Source organism: Panonychus citri, unplaced genomic scaffold (genome assembly GCF_014898815.1).
Source record: "Panonychus citri isolate SS breed McGregor unplaced genomic scaffold, ASM1489881v1 Contig00131, whole genome shotgun sequence".
Classification (NCBI taxonomy): domain Eukaryota; kingdom Metazoa; phylum Arthropoda; class Arachnida; order Trombidiformes; family Tetranychidae; genus Panonychus; species Panonychus citri.
This window is the reverse complement of record NW_026515536.1, coordinates 53,020-76,741: the sequence shown is the minus strand read 5'-3', so window position 1 is coordinate 76,741 and position 23,722 is coordinate 53,020. Positions and strand designations below refer to the sequence as shown.

Below are 23,722 nucleotides of genomic sequence, written 5' to 3'. Positions count from 1 at the left end.
AGTGAATTAACCAATGGTAAAGGTTTTTCTCATGATGAAAGCGCCAAGTTTCAAGTAAAAAGAATGGAAAAAGTTTAAAAGAAAAGTTCACCTTCAATGGTCAAGTTAAATTCTGTCCAAAGATTAGGTTCTAATCCATTTGAAATTGAACAACCAAAGATTCCGGAATCATTTCGATTTACTTTAGAAATTTTTAATCTGTTATCCTCAATTTTGATTCGATCATTGAATGAATTCAATTCTATCCAAGAAGAACCTTAATAAGAAAAGAGAAGTTTTCAAAAAGTTAATTAACATACACAATTAGATTTCTATACTAACCTTGTAGTCTTTTCCATTGAGTCTTTGGTTCAGGATAACCTGATGCTGCACATCTCATGATAACTGATTGAGATAATTTAAATTTCATACTTGAAGGTTTATTAATCCAATTAGGAGGTCCTAAGGTTATGGGAAAATATAAATTAATATCAATTAAGTAAAACAAAATACAAACAATCAGCATGATCAACAATTTACCTTCAACCAAAAGTTGAGTACTTTGAGAATCGTGTCCATACCTATTGGTTATCCTACAAGTATAATTACCAGAATGGGTTGATTGAATTGTATCGATTATTAATGTTGACACTTCACCATTTGTTAAAACTTTAATTGCTGGTAAATCTTCAATTTGTTTATCATCTTTCAACCAATTTATTTGCAATGGTGTTGACCCAGTAAGAGATTGACAAGTGAATGAAGTCTTACCTCCGATCACTGGTTTAACTAAAGATGTGAATGGAGCTACTTTTGGACCTTTTGTTCAAAATTTAGATGATACAATTAATTGGAAATTAATACGACTAAAAATGATATAATCAATACTTACTTTGAAATCCATTAACTTGATGACTTTGGAAAAGATAAAAAGTTAGTAAAACACCAAACATTTTGCTAATAAAAGGTAAATACATGATGATCGTAATCATTTGCAATGATCTGTGTTGATTGTTTACTATTTTCATCTAATTTCTTGGGATCAAATGAGATTATGTCAAAAATATAAAGCGCCAATTCCAAGTTATCAAGAGAAATTTAAAGAAATACCTTCAACAATCATTTCAAATTCTGTCCATAGATCAGGTTGAATACCATTCGAGGCTGAACATCCATATTTTCCTTGATGATGTTGAGAAATATTGATAATTTTCAAATTGTTATCGATCTTAATCATATCATTGGAATCAATTGTTTTCCAAGATGAACCTTGATTATTTAAGATGAATAAAAAAATTAGAATTCGAAAGAAGGTCACAATAAATGTTCACCTTTAAATCTTTTCCATTGAATTCTTGGTGATGGATAACCGGAGGCAAGACATTTGATGTCAACTGATTGTCCATATTTCAATTTTAGATTAGTTGGTTTCTCAATCCAATTTGGTGAACCTTTTGATTGTATTATTAAGAAAAACTAACTAATAGTTAAATGCTTAGGTCAAAGAGTTCGAAAGTCATACCTTCAACTAGCAGTTCACTCGAGTAAGAGTCATAACCAAATCTATTTGAGATTTTACATGTATAATTAGCAGAGTGACTTGATTTGATTGAATCAATGATTAACATTGATGAGTCCTCATTATTACGAATCCTGGTTTCTATCGAATCTTGAATTTCTTTGTTATTCTTGAACCAAACAATCTGAAATGGAGATGATCCCGTTAGAGATTGACAAGTGAATGATGTCTTCCCACCGATTACTGGTTTAACTATAGATGAAAATGGAGCTACTTTTGGACCTGAAAATACAAAGATAATCAGATTACCATCGATTTAATTGTTACTTACCAACAATACTTACTCTCTTGTCCATTTACTTGGTTTCTGAATAAACAGAAAACAATCAAAGTGAATAGAAACATTTTGTCCACCAAAACAATTATCAATCACGATTATATTACAAACAAGCTTAAAGTTTCTGTTAATCATATGTTCAATATTTTCTTTGGTCAAATAAGATTATGTCAAAGTAGAAAAGCGCCAATTCCAAGTGAAATTACATAGAAAATAATATTCAACAAATACCTTCAATGGTTATGGAAAATTCTGTCCATAGATCAGGTTGAATACCATTCGAGACAGAGCATCCATATCTACCTTGATTGTTTCGAGTGGAATTGTAAATTTTCAAATGTTGTCCAGAATTGTCGATTTCATAACTAATTGATTCCATTTCAGTCCAAATTGAGCCTAAATTGTGTAAGAATAATAAGAAAATATCAATCATAAATTACTATGAAAATAGCGGATAAAAAATCGTAACAAATTATTTTAAACTAACCAGTTAACTTTTTCCATTGGACTTTAGGTTTCGGGTAACCAGAAACAAGACATTTAACATCAATTAATTGTCCATATTTAACTTTTAAATCATTGGGTTGTTCAATCCAATTAGGTGATCCTGAAAGTATCAATAAAAATAATTTGTAGAAACTTGATTGTTAACAAGAACGAGTTATTTTACCTTCGATTCCAATCAGTATAGATGTAGAATCTTGTCCATAATTGTTACTAATTACACAAGAATAGTTTCCATTGTGTTTAGCAGAAATGGGATCAATCACCAATAAAGATGAGTCTCGAGTTAATTGTTCAATCCTGATTGTTTCTGTTTTCATTACAACTTCTCCATCTCTGGACCATTTGAAATTCAAAGGTCTATCGCCAATCTCAGCTGTACAAGCAAAAGATGCTGTTCCTCCTTCCTTGGGTTTAGATAATAAAGATATCTGGCCAGCCTTTGGAGCTATTAAATAGTCAACAAATTAGTCTAATTGAAGATAATCAATGACAATGTACTCACCGTTTTGACAATTAATTGTATTACTACAAGTAAGTAAGACAATGTGAATGATCACAAGGGTTAAAGAATTGATTTGAATCATTTTGCTGTAAGAAAATTTTCTGTTCAAATCAACAACCGATTGAATCTAAATTACATCGATATGAAAAGGCCTCTGCTCAAGTCTCATTTACAAAATTAAACCGCGATCTCTGAATTACCAGAGTACAAACCATTTCCCTTAATATCTTACCAATAATATCAATGATAAATTCATTCCAAAGATTTGGTTCGAATCCATTTGATATCTCACAACCATATTTTCCCTGGAAATTTTTGTTAATCGATTCAATCTTAAACTCATCATGTGAAACTCTGAATATCGACTGATCATCACCTAAAGGAATCCAGTTAGAGCCTGTAAAAGTTCAAAGGGATAAGATTAGAAAACTTTAATCCAATTGATCGAAGCTAAATTAAAGTTACCATCAAATCTTTTCCAAATAACTTTCGGCAAAGGATAACCCGAGGCAGAACATTTCAGAGAAACAGTTTCTTTGTTTTTCGCTTTTATGTTCGGTTGTTGGAATCTCCATGAAGGTGAACCTAATTAACCACAAAAGATGAAATTTGATTAACCTTGAATACGGAAATAAATGTGCTAATTGCTGATTGTTACTCTACCTTCAACAGCGATCTCGATAGAAGGTGAATCAATACCGAACAAATTTTTAACACTACAAGAGTATTTTCCATTAAGATCAGATTTCATTGGTTCTATTTTGAGGATAGACGAATCTCCAAGTTTATCGATCCGAAATGAAGCTTCATTAGTGATTAGTTGATCATCTTTGTACCAATTAAAGTCAAAAGGAGCTTCTCCAGTATCGACCAAACAAGCGACAGCAGTTTTACCTCCATTTTTTGGCTTATGAAGAAAAGACAACCGAGCCTTGGGACCTTTAAAATTCAGTCAATGTAAATACTGTTATTGTCCAAAGAATAGAATAGAATATTTAATTTTGAAGAATAAAAGAAAATGGTGACTTACCCTTTTGACACGAGAATAAATTAGCAAGTAGAACGATGAGAAAAACTTTAAGAATCATTTCCGAGTCTGGTTATATGAAACGTTCAGGAATCAACAATAAGATAGATTAGGTTGTTATTTGTTATTCTCTAGATATTTTTTGGTCTGCGCTTTAATCGAAACACTCGAAACCAATTGGATTCAACCCGCCAGGTCTAAAAATCTATTAGAAATAAAAAAGAAGTAACAAAAAATGGAAATTGAATGAAGAAAGTAAAGAAAATCACTGAATAGATTCCAGAATTCAAAGAACTAGAACTTCAATTCTCAATCGATCAGATTCCAATCAAGCCAATAGTTAGTTGAATTTACACTAATCACAATCAACAGATAATTTAAATTTCTCTCACAATGAGACCATTTAACAAATTAAGGAAATCACACTTTTCAATGATGAGTTTCACTACCAAACACTTTATGTGATACCTTCTGGTTGGATCTTCTGAGTCACATCTTGGAATAAATTTTGAAAGAAACAACAGAAAATTGATTAAATAGTCTCATTAGAATCGCCGAGTGTTAATTATTCAAAAAATATATAAATCAATTGATTAATTGTGGAATTGCGTTGAAATTATGATGAGAAAATAGAGAAGAAAAAAAGATGACCCGAAATCAATTTTGCTCTCGGAAAAGAATTGATAGAAAATCAAATTTACCGCTGATACTTTATTCTTATTGAAGATATGTAATCCATGTGAGTATCTAAATCCGATACAAGAAAAAGTTTCAATTTGAAAGTTTCAAACTCAATTTGGACTCGATTAATTCTTTGTCTTGATTAACTTTGATTAAGACTAATATTTCATTGGTTGACAGAAATTGAAAAGTCCAATACAGGTGGAGAGAATCATTTGAGCCAAATTAAAACGTTAATTTTATAAAGCACAATCAAGTTTAAGAAAATTTTTTCAGCAATTCGCATAGAATATTTAGTTGTCTTTAAATTGACGTTAAATTTGAGTGGCTTTGGACATGAATTCGAAAAAAAATTTCGAATTTTCGAAAACACTAAAAATTGAAAAATTGCAAAAATGTTATTTTTTGACTAAAATGAAAATCGAAAATTTTTATCTTTCGATTTTCGATTTCGAAAGCATGTCCATCTTATTCTCCGTGTATGAAAACAGATATTCATCAAGTTTTTTTTCGAAAAAACCTAACCAATTTCGAAATATTCGAAAAAAACTAAAAATTTGCGACGAAAAACCCGAAAATCTTGTAATTTCACGTTTTTCAGTGTTTTCGAAAATTTGAATTTTTCGATCGATTTTTTTTCAGAAAATTTTCAAAATTGATAGTTTTCTACTCAGAATTAAATTCTCTATCTTAAACATGGAAAATAATTGATTTGCTATGATTAATATTCAAGAAATTAATGATTAAATTTGGCTCAAATCTTTCTCTCCACACCTGTAAGTGAACATTATAAGATAATTGATAAGCTCGATTAGTAACAATTGGAAAAAAAATAATTACAATCATATGAAAAATAATCTTTTTGCTAATTTAATCATTGGTTATTGTTAATTGTGATTATCTAACTTTACTTAATTGTACAATGATTCCAACACTTAACATGAGATTATTATCATGGTAAACAAAGATAAAGGATTAACTTTTTCTATTATATTTTGAGTTTTAGTTGATGAGAAAAGTTAATCAATTGATGATAATGATTTAAGTTAAATTAATTGTTTGGTGGTATGGTTGTTACATTTTATTGGTTATTCATCTGATTGTTTTGTCACCTTTGTATACAAATGATTAATCACAAATAACATCAAGATAATTATTTATTCATTTGTTCCAGATAACTGATTAGATTCAGTTAATTGTTATCGTAAAGTTTAAACATTTGAACAACTTTAATTGTCATTTTCATCTCGATTATATTATATTTTATTTTATTTTTAATCCAATGATCAAGTGTCTAGAGGTTAATTGAAAGTCAAGTTGCTGTCTAATTGTTGGTTGTTACAGAGATTGACAATATTTATCTTGTTTACTTTGATTGTTTATGTTGGTCAACAATTTCAATCAACTTTTCATTCAAATTATTGTAACTTTGAGTCTCTCTGATTTTCTTGCTAATTGATTGGATCCTTTCTGCCAATTTATGATCAGCCAAAGTTTCATCGATCGCCGAAAGTAATTCATCGCTAGTTACTCGAAGTGGATGGAAACTCTTGGCGAGTTTTTTATCAATCACTCGACGACCATTATCATGTTGATCACCAAACAAAGGTAAAACCATGAAAGGTTTACCAAAGTAAAGAGTCTCAACCAAACTGTTGTTACCTCCATGGTGAATTACCATGTCCACTCGAGGCATAATCTTCATTTGATTTAGAAATTGGCTACCGGTCATATTTGCTGGTAGTTTAATCTTATCATGATGAATACCCATGGATACAATGAACTTGTGTTTAGATGAAGCAAGAATATCAATCAATCGGGTTAATAGTTGATAGTTGGATGTTCCCAGAGAGCCAAGAGTAAATAAAATTACTTTGCTTTCGGTGTTGAAAAAGTCTTCACTGATTCCAAGAGGAGCAGCATTATCCTCAATCCGAACCATGTGATCTAGACGGAACCATTTATCGGGAACTGGACCAAATTCTGAATAGTCCAAATCCTCTGGATATGAGTACAGATTAAGATAAGGTGATCTACCCAGAACAGTGAAATCAAGATAATCCAAAGTTTCCATGTCAAGACCTTCACTGGAAAAGTAATGATTAAACTTGACCACGATCTCTTTCATACAATCTTTGAGATCATCTCGAAATCGTTGAATCTTTTCCGGACCATCGTCGATTCCAAGTCCAGATGAATAAGATGGACCACCGACTTTCCAATAAGGTAAAGTTGGACTACAAGACCATAGTAACATATAAGGTACTCCATGTTTAACGATTGCTGGTACCGTAGTCCAATGGTCAAAAATGATCAGATCTGGATTGATCTTGGTCAACAATTTCTCGTATTGTTCATTACATTTGATCAAAAATTCGAGGAAATAATCGTGCATTGGAACATTTAAATGCTTGAACTTATCCAATGGTTCCATTTCATAAGTTTCATTTCGCTTATCCATAAAAGTACCAAATCCCGACTGTGGATCGACATCCTTTTCATATCCAGAGATCTGAACCGATTCAATAGCAAAACCATTGCCTTGGACCGTCTTAATCCAATTCGTTGGGACGATAAAAGAAATCTCATGCCCAAAGGGCATCAAATTTCTGGCCAGTCCAACACATGAATTCACATGACCATAGCTACCAAAATTCAATGACAGAATTCATGTTAACAAAAAATGAAAACTTGGACTTTAAATGTAACAATAAATGTACTTACGCATCCATAGGAATGAAAACAATTTTCATCTTGAGTTCGCTTTGAAAACAACTATTCCTTTGTATAACTAATAACAATCAACTAATTGCTTGGAATGCAGAATGTTAATTGTGTTTGGTACAGTCAGACCTCTCATATTTAAACGAAACGGGTGGGTGAACCAGTAGATGTCACTAGTCAGAATTGAAGAGAAAAAGTTCCGCAAGATTTGAAAAAAATCAACTTTAATAATTATGATCGACCAGAGATGGAATATTGTAAGAATTAGTATTCAAATTACTAAGACCAACATGTGCCCAACAATTAACAATTGTGTCAGATTTTACATCCTGCCAAGCAAGATTAGCAATTCTAATAACTTTTAAAATATCAAATCGTTTTACCTCTTGTCTATTCCAAGATCCAATAGATGGAGCGTTTCGTTTAAATATGAGAGCGTTCAAATATGAAAGTGTTAAAATATGAATTTTTTAGCTCCTGATAAACTTTAATTTAATTAACTTTACTGTGAATTTAAAATTGAATTTTATGTTATTATTATTTATCTTATCATACGGATCAAGTTGATACCAAAATTATGATAGTTCAACAGTTACTTTAGTTATTTTGTTACTCTAAAACTGAGCTATTATTGCGTCGTAATAACTTGAACCATTTTCTTTTCTTGGTAAGTTTTGTTGATAATCTGATTCAATTTTCTTTTCTATTTCTTTGATTAGATTGAAATTTAATTTTATTTGTTTATTATTATTTCTTTTTTTCGTTTCATACTTAATGAGTTAACCGTTTTTTGACTTTGGACAATCAAACTAACCACTCAATTAATAATATTTATAAAAGCCTAATGGATTTGTATTGAAAGGACTCTAGTCCATTTGTTTTGAAAGGACATTTTGTCCATTTATTTTGAAAGGACATTTTGTCCATTGTGACTAAATTATATTTTAAATTTTATCTCAAATTTGTATTCGGCCTCAGGGAGAAAATTGTTAATTATTGTATTGTTTCTTTTCCTCATCAATTATTCCTTCCTTGTCCCTCTTTCCCTTTCCTGGTACGGTCGTCATTACCGGAAACGATGAATTTTAATTCATCGAAGCCTCCCCTGAGGCCGCTGTTAAAGCTTAAAATAAATAAATATGAGAGGTCTGACTGTAAACGTTTTTACTTTCACAATTTAATTCTCTCTAGGTATCGGCTCAGTCGCCATCTAGAGGAATCTAAATTGTTAGTTAAATACAAATAAATCGCAATCAACCAAAGATTATAAGTTTCTAGACAAATCTTTTCATAACGAATCAAAATCAATACTTATCAACATTTCAATCATTATGAATTAGTTAAATATTGATGTTCGAATATAAAAAAGTTAATTTCATTAGATGAATATTACTTATAGAACCTAAACTAATCAGAATCGAATCAACAAAGTGACAAGAACATAAGCTAATCCTGTTCGAAAAAGAAAATGATAATCATAAATTAATATTTTAAGAAGATTAATCTACTTTAAGTGCCATTGTACTTGATTTTCTGCTGAATTCTAACCCGATTTTATAACCGTAATTATGAAAAATGGGAAGAAATTTTATCGAAAATTATCTTCGAACTAATATTCACTCAGATTAGGTCGAAAATCAAATTATTACTCAAATGATTAAAGTTAAAAATCTTTCAATTGGTAGATTGGTACAATAATTAATTTCAATTTCCATCATGAAGAATTGTTATTGACTGATTGTTATTGATTGAAAGTTTTTGGCACAAAAAGTGACACTAATTGTTTAAACCGCAATAAGATGAGCAATTAAATTTAACATTAAACAATAATTTACTATTTTTATTGATGAACTTTAAGAAGAAATTAAATTGAAATTTTTGATTGTTCATTTATTAGATATTATTATTCACCGCAAAGTTAATTATTGAACAAGAGAGACCACAATTTAGATCAATTAAGATTTCATCTACCGGATGGACGACAATAGGCTCGAAGTTCATCAAAAGAACACGATTTTTTGCAACATTCATCTGAAGCACCTCGAACATTTCGAAAGAAAATTTGATTGTCATTGTTAACTGATCGCTTACTTGTACCAAATAATGAAAGAGCTGCTCTGGTGTCCATGAAATCGTCAGATTCTGAATCATTATCTTCAAGATTAAACTTTGAGTGTAGAGACCAAGGTCTAAGTTCTGTAAGAATTATAATCAAACGATTGGAAATTAGTTATATCATCATCACCATCATGGAGAAGAAAAAAGAAATTAAATCAATCTAACCTTTTGATGTCCAGGATTCATCATGATAATTACGTTTACCAGGCATCGAACCAGAACAAACTAATTGAATTAAGTTCATCAGATTACGTCCACAAGTTCTAACTTTTTGGGATCGAAGTGCACGTTGATTAATATACTCTGAGCCAGAATTTGATTGTGGATACGAATAAATCAGTGGGAGTAGAGTAATTAGTAAAATAATGATAGAGCATTGAGAATATAACCAACGAGTAATTTGAATCATCTAAGGATCAAGAAATTAAACATTTAAAGAAAAACAAAATAATTTATTTCATATTTCATATTTTCTTCATTGAATAATAATAATAGTAATCAATTTGAAATTGAACCTTTTACCTTTAGTAATTAAGTTCCTAAATTGTTATCTGGATAAATATAGAGATGAAATTGACGATAATAGATATATTGATAAATCCAATGATTAACACTCACAATTAATACACAATTTGATTGATTGAATCACAAACACATATTCAGATATTAAATGAAGATAATAAATGATAACACTTGACAATTAACGGTTTAGTTGTTGATGTTTAATTGGTGGCTGATCAATTTATAATGAATTGATACATAGATTAATTTAATATAAATATCTAACCAAAGCTCTCAAAAACTTTATAAAACTGAAGGTGATGAGACAAAAAAGTTTCCACTCTCACTCTCAGAATAACTCATTCCACCCACCATGATTGGGGTGGCCTTTCCCTGCGTCATTTACAATGGTTGTATTAATTTTTGACAGATGACGCATAATTGTCATTCTCATAACTTGATTAGCTTTGACACCTCACCTACAATTAATTGTGAATGAGCAGCTAATCAGACAGATATTGATGATGTTACAACCGGAACAACAGATTAGTCTCACTCCTTAAAGTTAATCCTTTTTTTTTAAAAAAAAGAAAAAGTTGATCTGTGGAAATATTAATCCAAATTGTAACTATTAACCTTGATTTGGATCATTTGATTGGAAATTAATCACATCAACGAGTTATTGATAATGATCAATACAGTCTTAGATCGATATATAAGGTTCTAATTTTTTTTCGAAAACTTTGATTCGTTCATCAGAATTTGATAGGAAAGAATTAGTTTCTTAAGTTAGTTTTTCTTTGAGTAGAATTTTTTTCTCGAGCGAAAAATTCATTCTTGAAATGTTTCATAATGTTAATTAAACGAATCAAACGAAGTTTCAATCAATTTACTTTAATTTTTGATCGATTAGTTAAATTATAAGGTTTTACAAAGATTGTGATTAACTCGTGAAACTAATACAAAGATTTGAACATTAAGGTGAACAGTTTATTTATTTTTATAAGTTCGAGATTGAGAATGCGTTTTCTAGTTCGTTTAGTATCAAATCAATATTCAATTTGTGCTGGAAATGTTTTCAATTGTTAGCCAATTGATTGTTCATTTTGTCTTGAATCTGAAAGAGTAAAGTTTAGTTGTAGTAGAAGAGCTCATTGGGTAGAGAAGAAAGTTCCAAATCTTTTTACGTTTGGGTGAGCTATTGTCCGAACAGATAGCTGATAGTAATGAAAATTATTCTCATTCAGAATCGAGCAATTTCTTGAGTCTTTCATTTTCATCTCGAAGATTTTGTAAAGATAATCGAAGAGATTCATTCTCTTTCTCCAGGTAACTCGCTCGAAGGACAATCTGATTCTCTTTCAGTCGACGAGCCTCTCTAGATCTTTTAGCAGCCATATTATTCTTACTTCGACGAGCCCAATATCGAGCATCTTTCAATGTATCAGGTACATGCTGTTTACGTGATTTTCTCATTATTGGTTGAGGACGAAGTTCATTTTCACTGAATCGAGCATTGGAAGGGTCAAAACTTGCTTCGCTTCCAGGTAGAGTGGCCAAGGCAATATCCAAAGAGCTATAAATAACATCAAATAGTAAACATACAAAATTCTGAGCATATTCAATGAATCATATGAAAAGAAAAATATTAATACTCAGACTGAATAATGAATACATTAAAATTGAAAACCTGAGAAGAAAATTTCACATCGAAGAAACTTAATTATCAATCGGCTTATTGTAATTCCAATCAAATATGATTAAATTGTTGTAATCGTATTGTTTTTGATGATATTACAATAAACATTTACATAAACAATGGTTAATAAATCATTAAATCATTTAATCATAAACATGAAAAATAATATTTTCACCGAAAATCATAAACATCATTTAATGATAATCATAAATTGAAAAATTAATTGATAAATTATTTGATAATAATAAAAATATCACATATTATATGAGATGAATACTCATCCCTAAGGGTTTGATTTGATTTTTGAGTAAAAATTTTAATTCACTGTTAACCTTATTGTTGTTATTAATTTTTTGTTAGCAAATTAAATTTAATCCAATTGAGAATCGGTTGTTTTTCATTAATACAATTTAATGAATACAAACAATATTAAAGTAAACAGAGTAAATCAAAGTTGCAATACAATTAATTGGGTAAACATTGAAGTTGAATGTTGAGTTAATTTGATTTTGTTTATCTCTTTGATCATAATCAACTAGTTGGAAAATATTTTTTTCGTTAATCAGTGTAAATAAATGAAGATTTTGATATTTACCTGAATTCAATGTTAATTTTTTGCTCCTCTTTAATGATATTCATGTAATTGTAATCAACTCCATTCTCAATGAGAAACTCGTCCAGATTCATTAAGTAACTGCCATTGCTACAACTCTAAATTGTTGTAATCATCATAATCAATGATTAAATAGAAAAATAAATGAAAAACAAAAAGATATTAGATTGATTAAGTTAAATTGTTTGGAATGGTGAAAAAAGTAGCAATCAATGATTATTTCAATTGTCTCAATCACAAGAAAATCAATTAATATTAGCATCGAAAGCTTAATTGTTACACTTTTAACAATATGTAAAAAAAAGATGTCCTTAATTGTGATAAATTATAAATGTTATTTGAAAGATATGAGAAACTGTTTAAATTGATTGATTGATTGACTGAATGGATTAGTTGATTGATGATTAAAATTAGTCAAGAATGAATTAAGATAATAAATCAATCCCACCTCAGTTTTATCGATATAATTTTTCATTTTTGATGATGTTTTTTACTTTGTTGTGATTTGTAAATTGTTGATTAAAAATGAAACTGTTTAGATGAGATTAGAGTCTAGAATGATCAATATAATAGGTAAAAAAAGAGATGAGGATGGAGATGAAGATGAAGATGAAGATGGAGATGATGAGGGTAAAGAAAGATGGAGAGAGAGAGAGAGAGATCAATTGATTTTAAACGTGATTATTGGTTAGTTCAATGAGAAAATGAGAGAGAGAGCAAAAAGTCACGTTGATTTGATGATAATCACAATTTAAGTGACATTTAGAGGTTCTTGATAGAGATGAAGTAAGATAATTAGGTTGATCTCTTTCTTTTAAAAATCGTTCTAAGATTATAAATGTTTACCTTGTGCCTTTGACCTGTGAAAATTTCCTCCGATTCTGGATTATCTCTAATTCATTGGATTTATGATCAAGTTAATGTTAACCAAGATAATTCGTATTATTAATACTAATATTTGAAAAGTTCTGTTGCTCTTGGAACTCCGGGATTCTGATGGATAAAATGTTCTCGTTGTGTCCATTATCTTTAATTATGGTGTTTTCTTTTTCTCTCTCAATTCATTTGCAATCACATGTTGATGAGATGTGATCATCATCTTGTCTTGATTTTTGGTTCCATTTTGCTTTTCAAAATTGATCAATTTCACCCTTGTAATTGTTAACCAACTTGAGGTGATAAAAGTTTAGATTCATCGGTTGATTGTTTGATTCTTATGGATTCATTCACATTTTCCTGAGAAGAGTTAGATTTTTTTTTCGTCTTCAGCAATCAGTCACTGGATTGATTATTATTATTATTATTAACCCTGATGCCAATTAAATTTAATTCACTTGGAAAAATAAATCAATCGATAAGCCAAAAAGATAAATGAAAACACCATCACAATCACTTTTCATCTATAACTATGTTTCCTTTTACTTTCAAAGTTAACTGTCAATCCAATCAAACCAATTTGATGCAACCTAATTATATACAAAGAAATGGACAAGACATGATTAATTGTGTGAATTAAATATTAAAATTAACTATAATACTTACATGATATTAATAAGATCCAATTAAGCTTAACAACAATAGGAAAAGCCAAAGAGGAAAACAAAAACAAAACTGTAACCATAGATTTCTCAAGTCAATTTTAAATTAGAAAGTCAAGATTGATGGACCATCATTGTAGGTGAATATCAATTTTTGGAAATACAGGAAAGAGTTGACCTTTCATGGGAATGAACACAATTAAGGAATCTAAATGAATCTAAAAAAAGACACAAAATTAATTAATAGAAATACAATTACAATTTGTTAAGGTGAACCGATCAGGATTCAAATTGATTTGAATTGTTGATTTTCTGGTCACATTGGGTTACCATTAATTACCAAATCAATTGATTGTTAAAAAGGATAATTAAAAGATTATAATTAGGGTTTAGAATTCACAATTAGAAATTAAATTAAAGGTAAACAATCAACGAAAATAAAGAGAAAAGAAAATGTTATTTGAATTAAGTTTCGTTTTCTTTTCATTGGTTGTTTGTTTACCAATCGTTTCTCTTTCTTTTTCTCTTTCTTTTTCTCTTTCTTTTTGGTTTGTTTGTTGTGGATTTTTATTACCACCGGTTTGTTGTTCAATCGTTTAGTCATTTTTTTTTACTTTCAATTGTTTAGTTAATTAGTTACAAGAACAATTTACTCTTAATTAGAGGGAGAGGGAGAAGGTTAAAAAATTTTAATTTGGTGTTAATTCATTTTCTGTGATACTTAAAAGGTAAAATTTATGTGAATGAGAAAAAAAATTCTCTGTTCTTTTCTCTCTCTCTCTCTCTCTTCCTATCTTATGAATTCTTCCCTTATGTTTTGTGTTTTCTTGGTTTTCTTACCTTCAAAATGATCTTCTCATGGAAAGGATAATCTAATCATCTCACTAATCCACATCTTCATTCTCTTAATTTAATCTTCAATTACTCTAATCTTGATTGGACTCATCATTTTGGAATAATTTTCATCATTCCATTCAAATTAGAATTGGAGTTACATTATCCAATATCCAACGTCATCTTTTTTTTCTCTCTCACTCTTGAAAAGAAAAAGCTTATCGACTCATTGAGACTCATTTGTTTGAGAAAATCTTTGTAATTAACTGATTTATTTGATTGTCATCATCAAAAATGGTTCACAGTCACGATATTCATAAGGTTAATCTATCAGCCTTAAGTGAAGAAGAGCGAAATCACATTCTTTTCCATGAGAAACACCGAGGACATGAAGGTATGCATGCGATGATGCTATTGGTACTAATTGTGGCCACTTTTTCCGTTCAAATTGGTCTGATTGCTTGGAAAAAGCGTCACATGAAAAGTTATCAAAATTTTTCAATGTTCGCCATGTGGCTATTACCAATTGGTATTTCCATACACAACTCATGGTGGCGATTTGTTGGCATTTGGGCCTCATTAACAATTCTCACTGTAGCCTTCATTTGGAAACCTTTGGTTAACAATAAGATGAGCGGATCAACCCCACGAATGATTTATAAATGGTTCTACTATTTATACTCCATCTCATCGGTAATCGCTGTCACAGGCTACATTATTGTTATGTGTACTTTTTTAGGTGAGTTTCATATTTTCCTCCAATGTAAACATCGTAATTCAATCTTTAATAATCTTAATCATTTATCTACTTTTTAGGTTTAAATTTAATGTTTGGAATCAAACCGCAAATACCTTTGGATATTGGTATTATGTTTCTATTTTATGGTATCTATTGGGGAGTCTTGACACGAGATTTTACCGATTTTCTTGTCGACATTTTAACTGCCAACATTGGTTACTATCAGCCTTCATCATCACTTCCCTCTAAACAATTAAAAAGCTCAATATGTGCAATTTGCGGTCGAAGTCACGATGGCCTAGTAGATGCAGTTGATTCTTCATTAAGTTATGATGATACCTTTGAACAAGAGAGATGTTTTACTCTCTCATGTGGCCATAAATACCACGAATATTGTATCTATGGTTGGTGTTTAGTGGGTAAAAAGCAAATCTGTCCCTTTTGTCGTGAAAAAGTGGACACTCAGAAACTTTTCGCTTCCCTACCTTTCCAAAAACCGCACTATTTATACGGTAATCTATTGGACTTTATTCGTTACCTTGTGGCCTGGCAGCCTTTAATACTATTGGCAGTACAAGGTATAAATTATTTCCTTGGACTTGAATAATATCTAATTATAGTTTAAAGAAGAGGAAAAACTAATCAACTAATCAAAGGAATCGAAGACACCAAACAACGAGTTTAAAAAATCACATTAGTGATAATTTTGTACCTAAACTTGTCTTATACCTTAAAATGTACAATAATTGTAACGGTTTAAACAAAAAGAGAGACATTTCTATCAATGGAAACAAATTATATGTGTAAAGAAAAACATCTCAATACAATTTCCTTACACATTCTGAACTTTATTCAGAACTTTGTTTGTATATTAGTGCAATTTCAAAGAGAGATAAATAATTTTCTTATTACTTATTCAAATGTAAACACAATTTATAACAATTAACTTTTCTTTGATCTCCATGTATCAATTGATTCCAACAAACTGAGAACCATCATCAATTATTTGACATGTGATTGGAAAGATTGAAACCTGAAATCGACGAATCTGCCAACGCATAGATCTAAGGACAATGGAGGAAACAATTAAAGCCACAATTTAAGGAGATTCATTCAATTACTTACCAAAAAGTATTCATCCAAATTGATCGTGCTGACGTTAACGAAAATGATCCTAATGAGATGGATAAGCGAATGTGTCAACAATATTATAACATGGATCATGGTTGGAATACATTTAATCAACCAAGAGGAAGTTGTGACCTTACCTTTCATTTCCGTTCTGGTGTTCAAATAGACTCTCTCCTTTACCTTTTACATCACGAACAGAAATACCTTTAGTTTGGTCGAGAATCAGAAATAGTTCAGTTTCATGGGAAAGCCAAAAAGAGTTGATTATGGTTGAATATCCAGTATCTTCGGTTAACCAGATTCGTATTGGAAATTGATATTTAATTGAGAAAAGGCAAATCGATCCATCCATGTAGCCGACGAGAAATGATTCACTTTCAGGATTAGGATGATGAGAAATACAAGTAACCGGATGATACATTTCATCTGAGAAATAAGTGTATTTAATTACTTCCATTGGGTCAGCAGAATTTTCCAGATACTTCGAATATCGATAAATTGAACCTAAATTGGTTCCAATTAGATAATTCCAAGAATCAGTTGGTGAACAATCAATGCAAGTGATTGAACTTTCAGAATTTCCAATGTAACTGGTCGGTAAATTGACGACCATTGAAATTTGAAGTCTAATACAACTTCCTGGTCTCAAGCCAATGGTTACTTGTTGTAAGGCCGATAAATCGTCAACATAAGATTCAACAATTAACCAAACAATTATCTTCCCACTTTCATCAAGTGAAACAATTCTTTTCGCTTCCGTATCATCATTAACTTCAAATCTGTAAAATAATTGTAAGATTGGTGCTTGATGGTAATCAGTGTGTTTACCAATCGCTGTTGTAAATGAAGGATTTCTCAATGTTAGATCAGTACTGATCAAGAGCAATTTGTTCACTTGACTGTGTTGATGTGAGGGTTCCCTTAAATCCCAGGCCACGAGTGAACCATCAACGGAACCAGCGATTATTAGGAATTCATTGTCAGTAATAACTTTGGTACAATTAAATTTACAGTGTAACAAATATTCACATTTTCGAGGTTCTAACAAGTTCCATACCAATATTAACGATCCAAAGAACTTATTTCCGTCAACAGAACCATAATTAGTGACCACATAAACGTATCGACTATCGGTCACAACACTATTGATCTGAAAGTGTTTATAATCATCAGGAAGGTGATAAGAGATGATTAAATTGTTTGGCTCTAATCCATAGCTCGGAATTTTTGGTGGATACATTGACCCAGAATTGTCGATAATAGGATGACCATTGGTACTTGAATAGGAAAAGGTTTTACTCGATATAAGATTTTTAGTTATCTTTTCACCGATTTCAAGAAAATGGGACAATCTAAGAATATCAATATTATCGATTGGCGTGGGATTGGATGGACCATCAGCAAGATTCGAACGAGCTGGACATTGGATATTCTTATGAGTTGAATTGATTTCATCTGATTGACATGAAGATTCAGAAGTTTCCACTGTTTGAATAGCGATTGTATTAACATTATCAGGACCGAGTAAATGTTTCAAGAGATTATTTGTTCTTAAAGAATCATCGAGATTTGAATTCTCGATTTGCTTTGATTTCATTGATTCGGATTCTTTTTGATTCTGTAAAGAATCATCAATGATTTTATTACCATCAACCTTTATTGTCGGAGGCGGTAAAGTGATTTCCCATCTAATTATTGACGGTTCTTTTGAATCAGTTGATTGTTCACTAGATTTCAGATTTTCAGTCTTTGCAATTGATTTCGGCTTAGTCAAGCTAGATAATGAAATTACGGGCGAATCCAATGAGCCTAAGGACGAGTCCTTATCGTTGGGTGTCTTCATTTCATTGTCACTTTCGTACTCTTCAAAATCAGATTCATAATCCTCGAAATCATCTGAATAATCAGCTTCTGTCACTTCTTCGATATCATTAGTACTTTCATGGCCACTCAGCGAATTGTCAGTTTCAACTTTATCCAATGTCGAACTTGTAATATTCTGTTTTCTTTCTACAAACTGTTAGAAAAAAATAATAATAAGAATTTCAATTTGAAAGAATATCAAAGATTCGAATAGAAGAAATTTCTACCTTTTCCGTTTCTATTTCTTGTTGTTGATTAACTAATTGATTTGATTTGATTAGACTGTTGGAAGAGCTACCATGGGTTCGATTAGCAGTTCCTGGTCTAATTGATTTATTTTCTGATTCATCTTTTCCTGATTGTAGCTCATCTGATGGACGTTGATGATAATCATCAGGTTTGACAATCTTTAAATCTTGAGTTGATTTCTTTTTACTCGAATCATCATTTAATTTGATTACTGATTTCTCCAAACTTGATCGTGATTTAGTCGCTGTCTTAGTTTCAATTCGAGACAATCGTCTCTCATTTAATTTTCCAGTTACACCAGAACCAGTGATCGATGATTTCGATGTGATCTTTGAATTGGAAACATTGGATTTCGCTGGAATCGTTGTTTTCACCGTTGGTCGAACCTTAATCGACGATGTTGGCGTTTTAGTCGAAACCGTTAATTTAGATGAAGATTTAACTGGAATCTTCTCATTGGTTGAAATTTTATCCTTCGTCACATTTGATATTGTAATTCTAGAAGATACTCGAGAATCGATTTTACCATTAGCACCAACTATCGTTTTCCTATTAGTTGGTACACTCGTTTTGGTTACCTGGACATTTGAGTTGTTCTTAACTACTTTAGAGGTTCGACTGGTTTTCTCTGACCTTGAAAAATGTAAAACTAAATTAATTTTCTTCAAGGAAACTCAAGAATTAAAATTACATCATAAATGAACTTACATTTATTATTATCTCCGAGAATCGAATCACATTTAACAACAATTACCTGACAATCTACCTGTCAAAGCTCATCGTCCATTTCATGTTGACAAATCATTTGTTTTGTTTTCATTCAAAAATTCATCACGATGGTGATCAACTAATTCATTGCTCATGCTGATAAATCATGATTGCTGATTAGGTTCGAACACCAATAATAATAATAACCTCAAAGGCGAGAAAGAAAAAAAGTCGAGTCAATTAATTAGTTAATTACCCTGATAGAAAATCGTAAATTTCAAGTCCAATTGATCATTTGATTTGATCATTTCAGATTCATTATGAAACTCAATTGTAATCAGAAATTTTGTTTCACTTTCTAAGATTTACTTTCCATTAAATCTCATGTATAGTCTTTGGTAATTTAATTGTTACAACCATTGGAACAATTAAAAAAAAAGGTTAACCATTTGCTGTATTCCTATTGTTCCTATTGAATTTTTCCAATCGATTATTAGTCATAAATTGGCTCTGATGATTGTTACCCTTTTTATTAAACTATTAATAAATTACTACCTTTTGGATTGAAAAAGGAAATTAATTGTTGAGTAATAAAAGTAAAACAATCAATTGTTGGCAATTAAAGTACAAACCCTAAGGTGAGTTCTCAATCACCTGAGTGAGTTTGTTTTCATTTCTGTCAAATTTCTTTAAATTAGTAAACATTTAATTTGATTACTTTTCTCCTTTAAATTGTTTATTTTCCATAATTTGTAACCAATTTAAGAAGATTTTTAATTGCCAGTTTAATTACTAGTGTTGATTTGTTTCTCTTCTGGTTGAACATCAAGATCTATCTTTGTGTAAACAATCACTTCTCTTTTCTTTCTGAGCTTTTTTTCTCTATTATTTTTTTTCTCTATTCTCATTTACTCATATACTTTTTTTGTTCGTTTTTTTTTCATGGTGTTTTGTGTTTAAATCTTTTCTTTTCTCTGAGTTGAGAGCTATTATTTACCTCCACCGTCATCACCAGCCGCCTCTCTCTCTTTACTTTGCACCATAATCTTTATATCTGAGGCCTAAATAAGAGAAAATTAAACCTGATGCCAATAAGCAAGGACATAAGTGCTTTAGAGTTGAAAGAACAGGGCAATAAATTGTTCAGTCATCAAAAGTACCAAGAAGCCCTTGATTATTATTCCCGTGCCATCTCATGTGATCCAGCAGATTCCAAGTATTTCACCAATCGTGCCCTGTGTTACCTTAAACTCCAACAATGGGAATTATCTTTAAAAGATGCTCGTAGAGCCTTAGACATGGACCCGAATTCAATAAAGGGTCACTTTTTCCTTGGTTCAGCTTTACTCGAAGTTGAAGCTTATGATGACGCCATTAAACATTTACAACGAGCCTCTGATTTGGCTAGAGAGCAGAAGAAAAATTTTGGTGATGAAATCGCTTCACAGTTAAGGTTGGCTCGAAAACGGCGATGGAATCAATTGGAAGAAAAGAGAATCAAGGAAGAAATTGAACTACAAACCTATCTAAATGATCTCATTAAAAAGGACAAAGAAAGACAATTAGAAGAGGCTCGAACAACAACCAAAGATGATGAAAAATTGGCTTTAATTGAGAATCAAGTTGAAGCCAAAAGTCACCAACATGTATCAGAATTGAATGCGCTTTTCAGCCAACTTGATACTAGAAGGCGAAAGCGAGATATTCCCGATTATCTTTGTGGTAAAATTAGCTTCGAGGTGATGATGGATCCAGTTATCACTCCCAGTGGGATAACCTATGATCGTAAGGTAATTGAAGAGCATCTTCAACGTGTTGGACACTTTGATCCGATCACTCGAACCCCGTTAACCGCTGAACAGCTTATACCCAATTTGGCCATGAAAGAAGTGATCGATACTTTTCTCGCTGAAAATGATTGGGTAACCGAGTGTTAAACTAATCAAATTAAAAACCAAACTGTGTTACAATTAAAGTGTAACCGTGAAAATTAAATCACAACACACAAAGACAAACATATATTACTACCAAACAATTTATCGCCTTTTCCTTCAACATTTACTGTGACATTGAGAAAACCAAAACAAACGCTTCTGTAAAGAAAACTTTCCTTTCTATTATCATAATTAACTAATTTGTTCCCTTAATTTTTTTCACCCTTATTATATACTTTTCATCATCAATCAAATATCACTGTAATTGACTGATTTTTTTTTCTTCTCTTTGTTTCAATTTTTTTTTCTAAAAAAATTCATCTACCCTTTGAATGTAATAATGTAATAATATTAAAATATAATTCTGCTTTTTAATTACTCTTTCTGAACATTTCAACTCTTGAAGAAAAAAAAAATTCACTAAATTCATTTAATTCAATTGTTCACCTTGAATATGTGAATGTGTTTACCTGTCGAATGATTTAACTCTTGAAGATTTAATCGAAATTAGAATTAAAAGTTTGTATGTAAACAAATTAGAATTGTTGATGTAGTGACATTTCCCATTCGTAACAGTTGATTGGTGTTGTGATTATCTTTTAACAGGCCAAGTGTATTTAATCAACATTTTGATAAGTTAATTAGTCAATTGTGTAAAATACAAATTAAAACAGAAAAATACAATTCACGGGATAAAAATATAATTAAGTTGTATGTGTGTATAGAAATTAAAGTAGTTATAAAGAAATTTTCTCTTATATAAATGAAAAAGAGGAAAACAATAACTGTCTCAATGGATTAGATAAAGAGGTGGCAGCGGCGGTGGAGATGACGACGGCGACGGATTTAGAGAGAAAGTATAATTAGTGACAAGTTTCCTATAAGATGATGATCATGACGATGATGATTAATTTAAAATAAAATGAATTTTGTTTTTATCAAAAAGATGAAATGTAAGTTGTTGAGAGAAAGCGTCGGTGTTGTCTTTTCCATTTGAGCAACAATTAAGAGAGACAGAGAGCTAGAGAAGGGCAGATATTGGAGCATAGTGATTAGTTGATTGGTGGAAGGAATTTAAAAGATAAATTCTAATTAAGTTGAGAAAATGGCAATGATAATGGACTCCTATCTTTCAAGTCTTTTTGAAATTCAGTAATAATAACAGTAACATTGTTGACAGTTACAGCTTCAGATGAGAAATTATTACTTATATTGCTAGATGAACTAGACTTGATATTGTTGGTGTTGTTGTTGTGGTTGTGGTTGTTGTTGTTGTTATTGTTCACGATGGTGTTGCTTTTAATGTGACTATTACTGGTTCCAAGTGAGTTACCATCATGGTTTAAATTTTTTCGGTGTTTATTTTGCTTGTGGGAAGATGAGTGTCTCTTTGTTTCAGGCCCAGAATCGCTGTCCACTCGACCGCTGCTCTCTTTTCCATTTCCTTCTTTAATTGGATCATTAATCTTTTCTCTAGAATTATGATCGCCATCTTTATCTCGTCCGTCTCGACTTCCATCTCGGCTTCCTTCTCTACTCTCCCTTCCACTACCATTGCCATCTTTGGTTCGTCCATGTGATATTTTCAACAATAAGTGTTGCTGTTGTCGAGCAACTTGCTGAGCCACCAGTTCAGGATTAATTCTTGGCTTACGGGTACTGGTTCCTTTTCGAACATCACACATTAAACATTTAAAAGCTTCGGCAGGATTCTTATAAGTACAAACGGTACAGTCCCATGTATTCTCATCTTCCCGATTGTTACCACCACCACCACCTTCCGCCATCTTATCCATTGGTTCAGCTTCAATTTTTTCATTCTTTTCTTTTTCTTTTGTTACCTTTTTGTCACGTTTACGTTGAGATTTAGTTACCTTACCACTAATGCTTCCACTACCACTACCACCTGTAGCATTAGAATTATCTGGAGATGAATCTCTTGCTGGGGGTGTTGAGGGCCTAGATTCCTTGTTAGCCATAGAATAAATAAAAATTAATATCACATAGGTGAGTTGAAAAGAACAAGAGAAAGAAAAAGAGAGAGAGAAAGAAAAAAAATATTCAGTGTAAGAAGATCAAATCAGTGATAGAAAGAGGAGAAAGATTTCAAGAACAAAAGAAGAACAATCAATCAAAGATTTAACAATCAAGCTGATTAAAAGGTTAAACACTCGGTAGATGAAAGAACAAAAAACAAGAATTGGATCACTTTTGTCAGAATAAAATTGTGACACTAACAGTTTGTTGTCGTTGTCGCAGTTAACTGAAAGCACTTTAATGTTGGTGGCAGTGGAAACCGAGATGCCCGATGATTGGGTGGCAACAATTAACTCCAATTAATTAACTTTGGTTTAGTCCTTTTTCTACTCACAATTAAAGGAACTAATGAAGATGAGGATGAAGATGAAGTGATGATGATTAAAATGGAATAAAAAATTTGAAAGATAAACTGAAAGAGCTTCTTACTTTTCTTTCTTTCTCTCTCTTTGTTTCCATGCTTCTCAATTTCGATAACCGCC

At 31.0% G+C, this 23,722-nt stretch overlaps 9 protein-coding genes across 19 annotated transcripts; 2 read left to right on the top strand and 7 right to left on the bottom strand.

Moving 5' to 3' along the window:
* Nucleotides 1-358: 358 nt before the first annotated feature.
* Nucleotides 359-2,176, bottom strand: LOC128390922 (cell adhesion molecule DSCAM-like). 3 transcript variants are annotated; one of them, XR_008325722.1, is made up of 8 exons: nucleotides 1,843-1,949; nucleotides 1,502-1,780; nucleotides 1,311-1,430; nucleotides 1,090-1,248; nucleotides 872-894; nucleotides 751-798; nucleotides 520-572; nucleotides 359-441 (listed from the first exon to the last, which is right to left on the bottom strand). XR_008325722.1 is itself a non-coding variant. In XM_053350719.1 (7 exons), exons 2-7 carry the CDS (start codon nucleotides 1,901-1,903, stop codon nucleotides 787-789), a joined length of 654 nt encoding a protein of 217 aa, XP_053206694.1. In that variant the 5' UTR covers nucleotides 1,904-1,949; nucleotides 2,067-2,176; the 3' UTR covers nucleotides 649-786. The 3 variants fall into 3 exon arrangements, 2 of the variants coding, with proteins under 2 accessions (XP_053206694.1, XP_053206693.1); XM_053350719.1 differs by lacking the exons at nucleotides 359-441; nucleotides 520-572 and adding an exon at nucleotides 2,067-2,176 and having other exon boundaries at nucleotides 649-798; XM_053350718.1 differs by lacking the exons at nucleotides 359-441; nucleotides 520-572 and adding an exon at nucleotides 2,067-2,174 and having other exon boundaries at nucleotides 649-798; nucleotides 1,843-1,959.
* Nucleotides 2,056-4,566, bottom strand: LOC128390921 (cell adhesion molecule DSCAML1-like). 5 transcript variants are annotated; one of them, XM_053350717.1, is made up of 7 exons: nucleotides 3,875-4,566; nucleotides 3,508-3,783; nucleotides 3,310-3,429; nucleotides 2,845-3,241; nucleotides 2,506-2,787; nucleotides 2,323-2,442; nucleotides 2,056-2,231 (listed from the first exon to the last, which is right to left on the bottom strand). In XM_053350717.1, exons 4-7 carry the CDS (start codon nucleotides 2,924-2,926, stop codon nucleotides 2,056-2,058), a joined length of 660 nt encoding a protein of 219 aa, XP_053206692.1. In that variant the 5' UTR covers nucleotides 2,927-3,241; nucleotides 3,310-3,429; nucleotides 3,508-3,783; nucleotides 3,875-4,566. The 5 variants fall into 5 exon arrangements, with proteins under 5 accessions (XP_053206692.1, XP_053206690.1, XP_053206689.1 ...); XM_053350715.1 differs by lacking the exons at nucleotides 2,056-2,231; nucleotides 2,323-2,442 and having other exon boundaries at nucleotides 2,675-2,787; nucleotides 2,845-2,867; nucleotides 3,077-3,241; nucleotides 3,875-4,076; nucleotides 4,298-4,563; XM_053350714.1 differs by lacking the exons at nucleotides 2,056-2,231; nucleotides 2,323-2,442 and having other exon boundaries at nucleotides 2,675-2,787; nucleotides 2,845-2,867; nucleotides 3,077-3,241; nucleotides 3,875-4,076; nucleotides 4,340-4,563.
* Nucleotides 4,567-5,696: 1,130 nt separating this feature from the next.
* LOC128390927 (NDP-glycosyltransferase YjiC-like) lies at nucleotides 5,697-7,396 on the bottom strand. The gene is made up of 2 exons (XM_053350724.1): nucleotides 7,277-7,396; nucleotides 5,697-7,197 (listed from the first exon to the last, which is right to left on the bottom strand). The coding sequence occupies exons 1-2, from the start codon at nucleotides 7,303-7,305 to the stop codon at nucleotides 5,919-5,921; spliced, it is 1,308 nt and encodes a 435-aa protein (XP_053206699.1). The 5' UTR covers nucleotides 7,306-7,396; the 3' UTR covers nucleotides 5,697-5,918.
* Nucleotides 7,397-9,088: 1,692 nt separating this feature from the next.
* LOC128390928 (probable insulin-like peptide 5) lies at nucleotides 9,089-10,187 on the bottom strand. The gene is made up of 3 exons (XM_053350725.1): nucleotides 9,917-10,187; nucleotides 9,560-9,803; nucleotides 9,089-9,472 (listed from the first exon to the last, which is right to left on the bottom strand). The coding sequence occupies exons 2-3, from the start codon at nucleotides 9,801-9,803 to the stop codon at nucleotides 9,240-9,242; spliced, it is 477 nt and encodes a 158-aa protein (XP_053206700.1). The 5' UTR covers nucleotides 9,917-10,187; the 3' UTR covers nucleotides 9,089-9,239.
* A 571-nt stretch (nucleotides 10,188-10,758) lies between these two features.
* Nucleotides 10,759-14,190, bottom strand: LOC128390953 (hepatic leukemia factor-like). Of its 5 annotated transcripts, none has more exons than XM_053350762.1 (5): nucleotides 14,086-14,190; nucleotides 13,750-13,963; nucleotides 13,054-13,673; nucleotides 12,190-12,305; nucleotides 10,760-11,471 (listed from the first exon to the last, which is right to left on the bottom strand). In XM_053350762.1, the coding sequence occupies exons 4-5, from the start codon at nucleotides 12,279-12,281 to the stop codon at nucleotides 11,135-11,137; spliced, it is 429 nt and encodes a 142-aa protein (XP_053206737.1). In that variant the 5' UTR covers nucleotides 12,282-12,305; nucleotides 13,054-13,673; nucleotides 13,750-13,963; nucleotides 14,086-14,190; the 3' UTR covers nucleotides 10,760-11,134. The 5 variants fall into 5 exon arrangements, with proteins under 5 accessions (XP_053206734.1, XP_053206737.1, XP_053206736.1 ...); XM_053350761.1 differs by having other exon boundaries at nucleotides 14,076-14,178; XM_053350760.1 differs by having other exon boundaries at nucleotides 13,750-14,184.
* A 153-nt stretch (nucleotides 14,191-14,343) lies between these two features.
* Nucleotides 14,344-16,233, top strand: LOC128390947 (RING finger protein 121-like). Its single transcript, XM_053350754.1, has 2 exons — nucleotides 14,344-15,318; nucleotides 15,396-16,233. The coding sequence occupies exons 1-2, from the start codon at nucleotides 14,874-14,876 to the stop codon at nucleotides 15,923-15,925; spliced, it is 975 nt and encodes a 324-aa protein (XP_053206729.1). The 5' UTR covers nucleotides 14,344-14,873; the 3' UTR covers nucleotides 15,926-16,233.
* Nucleotides 16,234-16,246: 13 nt separating this feature from the next.
* LOC128390946 (cytoplasmic dynein 2 intermediate chain 1-like) lies at nucleotides 16,247-19,799 on the bottom strand. Its single transcript, XM_053350753.1, has 5 exons — nucleotides 19,270-19,799; nucleotides 18,540-19,194; nucleotides 16,587-18,466; nucleotides 16,444-16,492; nucleotides 16,247-16,382 (listed from the first exon to the last, which is right to left on the bottom strand). Coding segments are annotated over exons 1-5 (2,652 nt in total). The 5' UTR covers nucleotides 19,272-19,799; the 3' UTR covers nucleotides 16,247-16,316.
* A 211-nt stretch (nucleotides 19,800-20,010) lies between these two features.
* Nucleotides 20,011-21,578, top strand: LOC128390949 (E3 ubiquitin-protein ligase CHIP-like). The gene has a single exon (XM_053350756.1). It carries the CDS (start codon nucleotides 20,355-20,357, stop codon nucleotides 21,204-21,206), a length of 852 nt encoding a protein of 283 aa, XP_053206731.1. The 5' UTR covers nucleotides 20,011-20,354; the 3' UTR covers nucleotides 21,207-21,578.
* Nucleotides 21,579-21,795: 217 nt separating this feature from the next.
* On the bottom strand, nucleotides 21,796-23,714 carry LOC128390948 (RING1 and YY1-binding protein-like). Its single transcript, XM_053350755.1, has 2 exons — nucleotides 23,670-23,714; nucleotides 21,796-23,170 (listed from the first exon to the last, which is right to left on the bottom strand). The coding sequence occupies exons 1-2, from the start codon at nucleotides 23,697-23,699 to the stop codon at nucleotides 22,292-22,294; spliced, it is 909 nt and encodes a 302-aa protein (XP_053206730.1). The 5' UTR covers nucleotides 23,700-23,714; the 3' UTR covers nucleotides 21,796-22,291.
* Between the last annotated feature and the right edge of the window lie 8 nt (nucleotides 23,715-23,722).

What these genes read in the sequence shown, in the direction of transcription:
- LOC128390922 (XM_053350719.1), bottom strand. Translation starts at nt 1,903, where the DNA reads ATGTTTCTATTCACTTTGATTGTTTTCTGTTTATTCAGAAACCAAGTA. An exon ending in GAGTGAACTGCTAGTTGAAG is followed by an intron (nt 1,431 to 1,501) that starts GTATGACTTTCG and finishes TACAATCAAAAG; the next exon opens with GTTCACCAAATTGGATTGAG. An exon ending in TCAATGGAAAAGATTTAAAG is followed by an intron (nt 1,249 to 1,310) that starts GTGAACATTTAT and finishes TAAATAATCAAG; the next exon opens with GTTCATCTTGGAAAACAATT.
- LOC128390921 (XM_053350712.1), bottom strand. Translation starts at nt 3,932, where the DNA reads ATGATTCTTAAAGTTTTTCTCATCGTTCTACTTGCTAATTTATTCTCG. An exon ending in ATTTATCATTGATATTATTG is followed by an intron (nt 2,868 to 3,076) that starts GTAAGATATTAA and finishes ACTTACTTGTAG; the next exon opens with TAATACAATTAATTGTCAAA. An exon ending in TACAATTAATTGTCAAAACG is followed by an intron (nt 2,788 to 2,844) that starts GTGAGTACATTG and finishes ACTATTTAATAG; the next exon opens with CTCCAAAGGCTGGCCAGATA.
- LOC128390927 (XM_053350724.1), bottom strand. Translation starts at nt 7,305, where the DNA reads ATGAAAATTGTTTTCATTCCTATGGATGC. An exon ending in GTTTTCATTCCTATGGATGC is followed by an intron (nt 7,198 to 7,276) that starts GTAAGTACATTT and finishes GAATTTTGGTAG; the next exon opens with CTATGGTCATGTGAATTCAT.
- LOC128390928 (XM_053350725.1), bottom strand. Translation starts at nt 9,803, where the DNA reads ATGATTCAAATTACTCGTTGGTTATATTCTCAATGCTCTATCATTATT. An exon ending in TGAATCCTGGACATCAAAAG is followed by an intron (nt 9,473 to 9,559) that starts GTTAGATTGATT and finishes TAATTCTTACAG; the next exon opens with AACTTAGACCTTGGTCTCTA.
- LOC128390953 (XM_053350759.1), bottom strand. Translation starts at nt 12,682, where the DNA reads ATGAAAAATTATATCGATAAAACTGAG. An exon ending in ATTATATCGATAAAACTGAG is followed by an intron (nt 12,306 to 12,655) that starts GTGGGATTGATT and finishes ACAACAATTTAG; the next exon opens with AGTTGTAGCAATGGCAGTTA. An exon ending in AAAATTAACATTGAATTCAG is followed by an intron (nt 11,472 to 12,189) that starts GTAAATATCAAA and finishes TGTTATTTATAG; the next exon opens with CTCTTTGGATATTGCCTTGG.
- LOC128390947 (XM_053350754.1), top strand. Translation starts at nt 14,874, where the DNA reads ATGGTTCACAGTCACGATATTCATAAGGTTAATCTATCAGCCTTAAGT. An exon ending in TGTTATGTGTACTTTTTTAG is followed by an intron (nt 15,319 to 15,395) that starts GTGAGTTTCATA and finishes TCTACTTTTTAG; the next exon opens with GTTTAAATTTAATGTTTGGA.
- LOC128390946 (XM_053350753.1), bottom strand. An exon ending in AAGAAATAGAAACGGAAAAG is followed by an intron (nt 18,467 to 18,539) that starts GTAGAAATTTCT and finishes TTTTTCTAACAG; the next exon opens with TTTGTAGAAAGAAAACAGAA. An exon ending in CACCAGAACGGAAATGAAAG is followed by an intron (nt 16,493 to 16,586) that starts GTAAGGTCACAA and finishes CCATCTCATTAG; the next exon opens with GATCATTTTCGTTAACGTCA.
- LOC128390949 (XM_053350756.1), top strand. Translation starts at nt 20,355, where the DNA reads ATGCCAATAAGCAAGGACATAAGTGCTTTAGAGTTGAAAGAACAGGGC.
- LOC128390948 (XM_053350755.1), bottom strand. Translation starts at nt 23,699, where the DNA reads ATGGAAACAAAGAGAGAGAAAGAAAGAAAA. An exon ending in AGAGAGAGAAAGAAAGAAAA is followed by an intron (nt 23,171 to 23,669) that starts GTAAGAAGCTCT and finishes ATGGCTAACAAG; the next exon opens with GAATCTAGGCCCTCAACACC.